This window comes from Scyliorhinus canicula, chromosome 7, assembly GCF_902713615.1.
Source record: "Scyliorhinus canicula chromosome 7, sScyCan1.1, whole genome shotgun sequence".
Taxonomy (NCBI): Eukaryota; Metazoa; Chordata; class Chondrichthyes; order Carcharhiniformes; family Scyliorhinidae; genus Scyliorhinus; species Scyliorhinus canicula.
Window position 1 is genome coordinate 126,616,021 of NC_052152.1, and position 12,603 is coordinate 126,628,623.

The 12,603-nt window shown below is 46.9% G+C and overlaps 1 protein-coding gene across 1 annotated transcript in view; it reads right to left on the reverse strand.

The window, feature by feature from the left end:
- Positions 1-281: 281 nt before the first annotated feature.
- Positions 282-12,603, reverse strand: part of pcif1 (phosphorylated CTD interacting factor 1) — a 218,851-nt gene continuing 206,529 nt past the window's right edge. The window contains 2 exon segments of the mRNA XM_038802885.1: positions 282-6,170; positions 6,826-7,001. Coding sequence (XP_038658813.1) covers positions 5,945-6,170; positions 6,826-7,001 — 402 coding nt within the window. The 3' untranslated portion in view covers positions 282-5,944.

A 12,603-nucleotide genomic window follows, 5' to 3' on the forward strand; every position in this document is an offset into this window, starting at 1 on the left:
AAGCGAACAGAGCTAAACCTGGGCACAGGGTGGCTCCAGGAGCTGAACTTGGGCACAGGGTGGCTCTGGGAGCTGAACAAAGGCACAGAGGGACTCCGGGAGCTGAACCCGGCCACAGAGTGACTCCGGAAACTGAACTCAGCCATAGGGTGACTGGAGCAGCCTGCTGTCAGGTTGCAATTATAGAGCATTGGTATTTCTCACACATTGATAATGTTTGATTCCAGTGGGGGGGGTATTATCAGACTTAATTATCTTCATTCACACTTTGCTCACAGAAATCCGGACAATTCTAATCAGTATATTTTAATTCTGGTGTTGAAAGTTTCCTTGCGTAAGTAAAGAGTTTGAAACCAACACGGGGATCTGATCTGTACGTGTTACTTAGAAAAAGAGGTCAACTGGATCATTGGACATGACTTTACAAAGTAGATCAATTAGATGTGGGTTCACATGACATTCACTAGTGTTAATAGAAAACAGGTGCCAGGTTCAGTGCCAGGATCCCACTGTGTGACATTATCTCAATATGATCCCAAACCTGACCACAGAGCACCATCAATCTTTTACCAATTAGGCAGCACATATACTTAAATCTGTATTTCTTAAAATACAATTTAAAAAGAGTAACAAAATAAATACAAAAATAAACACTACAGATAAAACATGGTGAGGAGAGGCAGTGGGAGAGCTGAGCCTTTCATCATCTTCCAGTCAGAATCCCACAGTGTCTGAGCACAGATACTGAAAATAGGATGCTGGAGTACTGAGTTAGTGTTGTGTTCATTGTTCACATCGGATGCCTCACTTCAGGACTGAGGGATCCCAATCACTGCCAACTCCAGAACTGGATAACACATCACTTCAACGGCTCAGGTCAGCACAATCCCCATTTCAATGCATGCTTAATAATAAGTGCGATTTTCAGATACACAACTAGATTGAGACATGTGCCATCAGTGCAAGGTTACGGTCATTAGTTCTTCAGAAGTGTTCTGGTTGGCTGTATCCCTTTTCTAACTTCAAATCAAACCAGAAACAATTAAAAGACAAAACACAACAACCTCTGCACAAAGTGAAGGTATTGGCAAGTGGACGATAGCGTTCATCAACATTCCTAGAAATAATCTGCAACTTTCCACACACCCTCATATCCTGAGGCAAGCCAGTGAGGGACAGGAGATAATAGAGAGTCCAAGTGCACAGACAAGGCAATGGAGTGGGAGTAAGTTGCGAGGCTGCTGCAAAGAGATATTGGTGGGATTCTGTGTCCTGCCGCACCTGTTTTGTGTTGTGGCGTGCCCCCCCGCCGGCAGCGGGATCCTCCGTCCCATTGTGGGCACCCCCCACTCCGTCGGGAATTCCGCGGGCGTGAGTGCGCTGCCAGCGAAATCTGAGGATCCCGCTGACGGATAATCCAACCCATAGAGTTTGGTGAGTGGTTAAGAACAAGGTCAATGGAATATAATGTTGGGAAGTGTGAAGTTATCCACCTTGGAAAGAAAAATAGCAACCGAATATTTTTTGAAAGGCAAAATTAAGGAAGACTTTCATTCAGAGGGAGCTGTGTGTCCTTGTACATGTGTTACAGAAGGTTAGCAGTGAGGATAAAAGGCGCATCAGTGAACTGAGACCACAGCGAGAGCTATAATGACCCGAGAAGACAGCAGGAATAAATCGTCAAGTGATGACACAGAAGTCAGACAGGGTGACTGATAAACTTTGAATTTAACTTAAATTATGAAATATTGGGAAATGTTGTTTAGAGAGACCTGCATCTCATTGCACATGCATCACAAAGTTAATATTCAGGTGCAGCAAATAATTAGGAAGGCAAACGGTATATTAACCTTCATCACAAAGGGATTGGAGTGTTCAGGTGTAAAAGATTTGCTGAAATGATAAAAGGCCTTTGTGAGACCACACCTCAACTAATGGTCTCCTCACCTGTGGAAGAATATGCCAACTTTCCAGAGAGGGAATGTAGGTTTACTGGACTGATTCCTGGGATCAGAGGATTATCTTGTGAGGAAAAGCCGAGTAGCCAAGGACCTGATACTCCGGGGTTTAGAAGAAGACGTGATCTCATTGAAACATAAAATTCTTAAAGACATTGTTACGGTAATTGCTGGAAGGGCTTTTCTCCTGGTTGGGGAGTATAGAACTAGGACTACTATTTGGACTGAACATGTAAAAATGTTTGAGGCAGAACTCCATTGTTGTGAGGATTTGGATTTTATCGGTATTGGAGGATAATTTGGCAGCCTAGGAGAATTTTATTGATGAAGACTTTTGGGGTCAGTGGAGATGGTAAGGCTTACAAGATAAACATGTGGATAATCCAAGGTAAGAGTTGTTATCTGTGAGAGATATGAAGAAACAAACAAGATTTAATGGCTCCATTAGAGTGCACACAGAGGGTGAAGATGATTTGATTAAGCCACGAGACATGTAAACACCAAGGGCAGGATTTACCAAGCAATCCACTGCGTTTTTTTCGGCGGTGGAGGTGGCCTGGCAGTGGCACTTTCTGGTCCTGCCATTGTTAACGGGATTTCTCATTGACTGCACCCATCGCTGGGAAACCCGTGCGCCGCCCGTGGGACCGGAATATCCTGTCGGCATGAACAGCTGGTAATTCTGCCCCAAGAGTGCGTGATCAGAGGGATGGTAGTTGTGGCAGAGTGTGCACATCAGCAGATGGCGAGTTCCAGAAGCCTGTTGAATAGTATTCAATGCACTGTTTGCATTAAAAGCCACTGACATGAAAGAAAGGTGCAATCAATGGAAAAAATGAACAAACATAAGGGACAAAAGACCCAAAGAGATCTGTAAAACAAGACGGAAAGCAGGCAAAGTGGAAAGAAAGGGTTTTATGGAGTATAGAATGTGTGTACAGATAAATATGTGTTATCAGGCTGCCATGGATCTCCCCCCTGGCTAAAAACCTGTGGCTCCCCTACAGGCACTTAACACTGCAAGCAGCATTAAATTTATTTAAGGTAAGACTTCCACTGCTATCTTACGAGAGAGTTCCAACTTTAGAGAGTTGTTGCTCAATTGAATAGCCCCAGTTGCGCAATCAGGAATCACTGATAGAACATCAGGAATTCCCCAATGTTGAGGATCCTGGATTGACAGAGGTCTATAGTCAGGGGAGGGCGGGAGGCTCAGTTAGCGAGCCCTGATGGAGGGTTAAAGGGGAGGAATGAACTTTGGGGGAGCGAGGGGGGCTTCCGTTGGGTTCAGGGGACCCACAAAGGAGACTCCTGAGCCCAGCCAATGCACCTAAAGCTGACGGGCTTCCCACTTGGTGTAGGCTTCCCTTTGTGAGAGGTAAAATATCAACAGGGGTGGGATGAGGTCCTTAAGTAGCCTCTTAAGGGCCTTAATAAGCCGAAGGGTGGCAAGCTACCTGAAACCTCTCCCACTCCCTTGTAAAATTTCAGACAAGTCGAGAAGGCCACCCATTTGATTTTACATGCTGCTCACCGCCCAACCACGTTCAAACCCTCCGGTAGGGGAAGGTAAAATAGACCATATTGTTAACATCCACCGGTAGGAATATTAATCTTAACATTGAACAGCAATGTGGGGCGATCTGGCAACAGGAAGCCAGAAGCACTCCAAACAGGGCAGCGAGAGATATAGTGGATAGTTGTGATGAATAAAGATCAGCAATGTGATTAGATTGAGTGTAAGTGTAGGATACAAGTCATGAGGATTGTGCCACAAGTGATTTTAAGGGTGTCCCATACGTCAGAGCCCAGAGTGAAGATGTTTATTATCAAAACCCTTTACTGCATTCCTCATTACATATGGCTGCTATCTTATATAATTTTAATAAAATGAACATGGGCTAAAAGGTATCTTTATGCAGTTCCAGGACTGTGAGTGGGTCACAGGGTGGTGGAACAACAGGGTGACAAGACAGTATCTGGACTACAGGGTGCCGGGATAATCTCTCGCCAAGCAATGACAAAGTTAGGATAGAGGCACACCAAACAAGTTGAAGCTGACAGATTGGATGCAAAAAAAAAGTAACGTTAAGGGGGGGGTTGTTGGGTTACGGGTATAGGGTGGATACGTGGGTTTGAGTAGGGTGATCATTGCTCGGCACAACATCGAGGGCCGAAGGGCCTGTTCTGTGCTGTACTGTTCTATCTATCTACATTGCGATAGGATGCTCTGTGCCTTCTGATTGGGAAATAAACTATGTTATATACTCAAAGCAAAATACCACGAATGTTGGAAATCTGAAAATAAAGCAGGAAATACTCAGCAGGTCTGGCAACATTCACGTACAGAGAAACAGAGTTATAAAGCCTTCATCCAACATAACATTTTCCAGTTCTGATGAAGGGTTCAGGCCTGAAATGTTAACTGTTTTTCTCGACAGATGCTATCAGACCTGCTGAGTATTTACAGCATTTTCTGTTTATATACTCCCTATTTTAAAGAACTGAATTCTCTTCAGGCATTCCGACCCTCTCTTTCATCAGACACATTAACAAACAATAACTACAAACACATTCAGCCCTTCACTTTGCACAGTTGCTGTTTTAAAGTTTTGTAATCGGAAGCTGTTTAGCCAACCTGTAAGGGTCCATGCACTCTATTAATCAGAAACAATCTCAAGGTGGTGATGTGTACTGTTACAGTAAGACTGTCAAGATATTGCTTGGGTTACAGCCTTGCACACAGAGCGGCCAGATTTCCATGTGTGATAGTATCCAAGAGATGGGTGTTCACTCTGTAGTACAGCACTGAACTATTACTCAATCCTCAGTGCAGCTGAACCTGACAAGTGGTTTAATCTGGGTTAAGTATTATGAATAACCAGTGCTGCCCTGCCATTTTCGCATCAGCTCTCCTCAGCAATATGACAAAACGCAAGAACCAAAATCACTGATTATCTGGCTATGCTGGTGCTTGGGCCTGTAGTTGAAGCAATGTCTGGGTAAACAACACCTTACAGTCTCGGCTGCTTTTTAACAGGATATTGTATTGAGCCACACCTTCCAAGAGGAGCAACCCTATATTTAACCCTTTGAGGCTGGCAGGCCTGAATTTTAGTTACTCTATAATGATCATTGAAAGTACATCACTGGCAGAGGGTTCCCATTTAACTGAATTAAATCCTCTGCATTCACAGGTTGTTGCACAGTCGGGAGACCTTATTATTTAAACAATCAATGAAACGAACCATATAGACAGGAATCTGGATGCTTAATGAGAAATTGCTCAAATCTGGTGGAAGAGAGTTCAGCCCATGCCGTCCCTATAGAGCTCTCTGTCATAATCACATCTCCCTGTCCTTTTCTTGTAGCCTTCATTATTTCCCTTCAGGAGATCATCTAATTCCCCAGTGCCATTGAAGGGTTAAATTGAGAGCTGCACTGGGTGCTGTACATTCAAACGTTCAGTGAGTTGAGCTGCCATTGAACAATTCGGAAATACAGTCTACACAGGTCAACAAAAGCAACACTTCTTACAGAAACACCAATCAATTCCTATCCATCAGTTTGTACACTTACACTTAATTCTCTGCATTGAAAAAAAATTCCTGTGTTAAAATGGAAAATGTCTGCAGCCACTATTCGCAAAGTTTAAAAAAATATTAGGCGGAATTGCATAATCTCAAAAAAAATAAGAAAGCTGATAAAACTGACACGGTATTGTGTTCGGAAATATTTCCATGGAATATATTACACAGACATATTCTGCTTCGCTCCCCTAAACACCTCAGTAAAAATAAAAACAACAAACAGAAACATTAAGAACGCAGAACTCTGGGTCTGTTTTGAAAGACACTGTACATTATGTACATTTCTTGCTGGTGACGACAATGGTTATGCAGCTTGTATCGAGTCCACCTGTTTAAAACCACACAGTATTAACAGCTCTGCGCTGCCTTTGTCTAGCTCGCGTCCTCAATCCCAGTTCAATGATGCTCTGTGTTGCTGCTTTGGTCCCCACTCTGTTCCTGGTCTTTCTCACCAGCTGCCGATGAGGAGGAGGACGACGATGAGGATGACTTTCCTGTCAATTTATAGGCTGCCATTAGCTGCTGGAGCCGCTCTGGCACGGGTTTCCATTTTGCAAACCCAGTATCATTCTGCAGGAAGATGAGAGCTGTAGAGTGCACAGCTTTATAATAGATATCCTCCCTGCAAATCAACAAAGCATAGTGTTGATCTTTCAGTTCAAATCATGATGGGCACACTCCTCACTGTGACCCCCTCTCCCAACCCCAGTCCGTGACTCCCTCTCCCAACCCCAGTCCGTGACCCCCCCTCCCAACCCCAGTCCGTGACCCCCCCTCCCAACCCCAGTCCGTGACCCCCCCTCCCACCCCAGTCCGTGACCCCCTCTCCCAACCCCAGTCCGTGACCCCCTCTCCCAACCCCAGTCCGTGACACTCTCCCCACCCCACTCCGTCACACTCTCCCCCCACCCCACTCCGTCACACTCTTTCCCCCCTCCGTCACACTCTTCCCCCCATTCCATCACTCTCCCCCCCCTCCGTCACACTCTCCCTCCTCCGTCACACTCTCCCCCCTCTCCGTCACACTCTCCCCACCCCACTCCGTCACACTCTTCCCCCACTCCGTCACACTCTATCCACCCCACTCCGTCACACTCTCCCCCACTCCATGACTCTTTCTCCCTCACTCCAGGACTCTCCCTCCCTCATTACCTACTCTGTGCATAATCCCCACCCTCAGTCCATTACAGCTAGATGCAGCTTGTAAACAAGATAAACATACATCACACAACTCATTAGTCTGTCAGCCATGACCAGGTGCTGCCGTTAATGCTTACTTTTTGCAGATGTGCTGTGACCCACTCCTGTACTCATGCTCATAGGCTGGTACTAGGATTTGGTGTCGTTTAAACTTGCTTTCCTCCATTCGGACCAGAGCTGGAGTTGGAGGGTTCCTCCATTCAGGGACGAACACTATGAATGAGAGTGGCTCAGTTGATCTTCCCAACAGCTCCTGTTTGAAGACAAATTCACAGGAATAGGTTATCAGGTTTAGAGGCCACTCAACTTCAGGACCATTCAGTGCCTTTTCTTAATGACTTCCACACCTCAAATCCGTCTTCACACCAGATCTACCCACCTCTCAAACTTGCCTGCTTCTCAAATCCACCCACCTCTTAAACTTCAAACCCACCCACCCACCTCTCAAACCCACCAGTCTCTTGGACCCATGCACCTCTCGAACTTCGAACCCACCCACCTCGCGAACCCACCCATCTCCAACGCACTGTACACCAGACCCACCAGCTTCTCATATTCCCAATATCATCTTCTCCCTTTCTCATATCTCTCAACCCATCAATGCACATTCACACCACATCTGTGACATCACTTACTCACCTTCCCATCATCCACTTGAATGACATTCTGTGGAAACTACGTTTGCAATTGTATTACTCAGCGTATAATTGTGCAAGGCTAACTGTTCCCATATTGATATCTTTTTATGAATGCTTTGTCCTAGTAAACAATTTGAAAATGTTCAATATATATCCAGGGCAGCATGGTAGCATTGTGGATAGCACAAATGCTTCACAGCTCCAGGGTCCCAGGTTCGATTCCGGCTTGGGTCACTGTCTGTGCGGAGTCTGCACATCCTCCTTGTGTGTGCGTGGGTTTCCTCCGGGTGCTCCGGTTTCCTCCCACAGTCCAAAGATGTGCAGGGTAGGTGGATTGGCCATGATAAATTGCCCATAGTGTCCAAAATTGCCCTTAGTGTTGGGTGGGGTTACTGGGTTATGGGGATAGGGTGGAGGTGTTGACCTTGGTAGGGTGCTCTTTCCAAGAGCCGGTGCAGACTCGATGGGCCGAATGGCCTCCTTCTGCACTGTAAATTCTATGAAATTCTATGATAATGACTCTTCTTTTCCAAAGAATAAGAAGCTCAACTGCTAAAACTTCAACTTCAATTCCTCATCTGAGGAAAAATGTATTTTGCCTTGTAAATGTAAAGTCGCCACAGTCCCAAATGACCATAGGCCGCTTTCCTCTGAGGGGGAGAGCTGACTGGTGATGATTTAACCGGAGGATCACCACACCTCAGGCGGGGGCAAGGTGAGAAGGCAGGGCCCGGGTTAGATCCACACATCATGAAGTAATAATAATAATCGCTTATTGTCACAAGTCGGCTTCAAGGAAGTTACTGTGAAAATGCCCTAGTCGCCACATTCCAGCGCCTGCTTGGGGAGGCCGGTATGGGAATTGAACCTGCGCTGCTGCCTTGTTCTGTCTTACAAGCCAGCTGTTTAGCCCAGTGTGCTAAACCAGCCCCTACAAAGCCACCCAATTTTATTTGTCCCAAATCCCTCTGCTAATGCACCCTGTTTGTCGTGTTCAGGATTATTGACTATTTAATCTGCAAGTAATTTATCACAAATTAAATTCAGCATGCGGTTAAATCCACGGAACACATAGGTTTTTATTGTGCAATGGATAGATTTATGAGAGCCTGTGGAGGATATCTAGCAGGAATTCAACACTTCAGATGATGGTGGTCAGTTTGATTGACAGCTCAGTTGACGAATACATGGGCATGGAGAGCCAGGGAAGGATCAGGAATTCGGCTTTTGGCTTCTTGTCCAGTTGAGAACGAGGACCACCTCTCGTTTCTTGTAATCTGGAATGGAATCAGCTACAGCAAAAAAAAACTCCTACTCTACGTTTGGCACTAACTAATTTCAATCAGTAAAGTTAGCTCACCAACAGGAATAGCATGGCATGCTTTGTTATTTTCTCTGATCTTATCTCTTAGCTTTAGAACATAGAACAGTACAGCACAGGCCCTTCGGCCCACGATGCTGTGCTGACCACTTATCATAATCTAAGATCAACCTAACCTATACCCCTTCAATTTACTGCTGTCCATGTGCCTGTCCAAGAATCGCTTAAATGTCCCTAATGACTCTGACTCCACCACCTCTGCTGGCAGTGCACCCACCACACTCTAAAAGAACCTACCTCTGACATCTCCCCTATACCTTCCTCCACTCACCTGAAAATTATGTCCCCTCGTGACAACCATTTCTACCCTGGGGAAACATCTCTGGCTATCCACTCTATCCATGCCTCTCATCACCTTGTACACCTCTATCAAGTCACCTCTCTCCCTTCTTCGCTCCAGTAAGAAAAGCCCGAGTTCTCTCAATCTTTCTTCATAAGACATGCCCTCCAGTCCAGGCAGTATCCTGGTAAATTTCCTTTGCACCCTCTCTAAAGCGTCCACATCCTTCCAATAATGAGGCGACCAGAACTGGACACAATATTCCAAGTGTGGTCTAACCAGGGTTTTATAAAGCTGTAGCAAAACCTCGCGGCTCTTAAACTCAATCTACCTGTTAATGAAAGCCAATACACCATACGCCTTCTTAACAGTCCTATCAGCCTGGGTGGCAACATTTTTCTTTTTCTTAAAAATTGGGAGTACCCAATTCATTTTTTCCAATTAAGGGGCAATTTAGTGCAGTCAATCCACCTAGCCTGAACATCTTTGGGTTGTGGGGGCGAAATCCACGCAAACTCGGGGAGAATATGCAAACTCCACATGGACAGTGACGCAGAGCCGGGATCGAACCTGGGACCTCGGCGCCGTGAGGCAACAGTGCTAACCCACTGTACCACCGTGCTGCCCCCTGGGTGGCAACTTTGAGGGATCTATGTACGTGGACCCCAAGATCCCTCTGTTCCTCCGCACTTCCAAGAATCCTGCCTTTAACTCTGTATTCAGCATTCAAATTCGACCTTCCAAAATGATACACTTCACACTTATTCAGGTTGAACTCCAGCTGCCACTTCTCAGACCAACTCTGTATCCTGACAATGTCCTGTTGTAACCTGCAACAGCCCTCGACACTATCTACAACTCCACCAAACTTTGGTCATTGGCAAACTTACTAACCCACCCTTCCACTTCCTCATTTATAAAAATCACAAAGAGCAGAGGTCCAAGTTCAAAATCAGTCTGGTTACCTGCCTGATCATCTCTGGCATAGGTTTGGATAATTAGAGTAAGAAGTCTTACAACACCAGGTTAATGTCCAACAGGTTTGATTCAAACACAAGCTTTCGGAGCTCCGAAAGCTCGTGTTTGAATCAAACCTGTTGGACTTTAACCTGGTGTTGTAAGACTTCTTACTGTGCTCACCCCAGTCCAACGCCGGCATCTCCACATCATGGATAATTAGAGGCATGTTTATTCCTCTGTAAATCAAGGCTGGTCGATGGTGTGTGGGAAGTGATACATGAAGAGGGCACTTGTTACCATCACTAGTGATGGTGCAGAGGTGTGGATTGTAACCCTTCATCCATCCACATTAGTGGAAGGTACCTGGGTGCTTGGTGCCACTGAGCTGATAGCCAAAGGCAGCAGCGGACCAGGCTAATAGTTGTTTACCTGCTTCATCATCTGGATTCTTTCACAGTGGCCTGAAATTGCCAGCATGGATTTGAAGATGAGTGTGAATGGGTAGTACTGACCGTAGGTGGTTTGTACTCATTGGTGTTTGTTTTGTCTCCAGCTTTCACAGAGGCTCTCAGTGTGGTAACTATGGGCTCGATTCTCCGCCGTGGGAATGCTCCATTTTGTCGGCAGCCCAGGGGTTTCCCGATTGCATAGGGCTGCCCCACAATGGGAAACCCCATTGAGCAGCCGGCGAAACGTTTCCCGACGGCGTGCTGAACAAGAATTCTGGTGTGGCGGGAAGGAGAAACCCGCCTTATATGTGCACAGCTGTCCATGTTTCTTACCCAATTAGGAATAAAGCTGCTTCAATAGAAACTCGATTTCCTTTGGGCTCTTCTTTGGCTAGCGAGTCATATCTTGCTTCAAGTTTATGTGTACAAGTGTGATTTATCTGTTGCCAGGTTCTCATTGTAAGCATAGTTGTAAGTAAAATGTGGCACATTTTTTTCGATTGGTTTTTGGCAATCCTTTGTACCCAGCTTCATGTCATCTTCTGTGTAATTTAGTATCTAGGTTACCATTTCACCTTGGCTGTGCCGTTACTATCAGTGCCTCTCTGTTTGACATATATAATCTTCTTTGGTGTTTTTATCCGAAACCATCATCAAATTTTCACCATCTTTCTACGGTGAAGGTGACTGAGTTTTCTGTTTGGTAACTATGTGTCTTAGCCATCGCACATACAAAGTAAGTTGTCTAAGAATTGCCTTCTAGACGTTAACTTCTGTTGATAATTGAATTCTCCTTTAATCACATTATTTTCACAGAACAATCCAATAACATTGCTAGATTTGAAAAAAATCTAAGAGACAAGAACGTGACATGGTGCTTTCTCAGTAGCTGACCCTGTCTTCTGCAGACAGCATCTGCAATCGTAATATTGGGTGGCGCATACGTTTTCCCAGATCAACTGTCTGAATTATAACATCCTTCTTCTGCAGATTGAAAGTGGTGCCAAATTTCTTACAACATTCTAGAAATGATCCAGGATGTCTTGAAGGCCCTGTTCTGTGTGAGCACCCACAGCCTGTTCTGTGTGAGCACCCACAGCCTGTTCTGTGTGAGCATCCACAGCCTGTTCTGTGAGAGGACTCACAGGTTTTGCACAGAACAGGCGGTGGGTCCCCTCACAGAACAGGCGGTGGGTCCCCTCACAGAACAGGCGGTGGGTCCCCTCACAGAACAGGCGGTGGGTCCCCTCACAGAACAGGCGGTGGGTCCCCTCACAGAACAGGCGGTGGGTCCCCTCACAGAACAGGCGGTGGGTCCCCTCACAGAACAGGAGGTGGGTCCCCTCACAGAACAGGCGGTGGGTCCCCTCACCGAACAGCCCGTGGGTGCTCACACCAAACAGCCCGTGGGTGCTCACACCAAACAGCCCGTGGGTGCTCACACCAAAAAGCCCGTGGGTGCTCACACCAAAAAGCCCGTGGGTGCTCACACCAAACAGCCCGTGGGTGCTCACACCAAACAGCCCGTGGGTGCTCACACCAAACAGCCCGTGGGTGCTCACACCAAACAGCCCGTGGGTGCTCACACCAAACAGCCCGTGGGTGCTCACACCAAACAGCCCGTGGGTGCTCACACCAAACAGCCCGTAGGTGCTCACACCAAACAGCCCGTGGGTGCTCACACCAAACAGCCCGTGGGTGCTCACACCAAACAGCCCGTGGGTGCTCACACCAAACAGCCCGTGGGTGCTCACACCGAACAGCCCGTGGGTGCTCACACCGAACAGCCCGTGGGTGCTCACACCGAACAGCCCGTGGGTGCTCACACCGAACAGCCCGTGGGTGCTCACACCGAACAGCCCGTGGGTGCTCACACCTAACAGCCCGTGGGTGCTCACACCGAACAGCCCGTGGGTGCTCACACCGAACAGCCCGTGGGTGCTCACACCGAACAGCCCGTGGGTGCTCACACCGAACAGCCCGTGGGTGCTCACACCGAACAGCCCGTGGGTGCTCACACCGAACAGCCCGTGGGTGCTCACACCGAACAGCCCGTGGGTGCTCACACCGAACAGCCCGTGGGTGCTCACACCGAACAGCCCGTGGGTGCTCACACCGAACAGCCCGTGGGTGCTCACACCGAACAG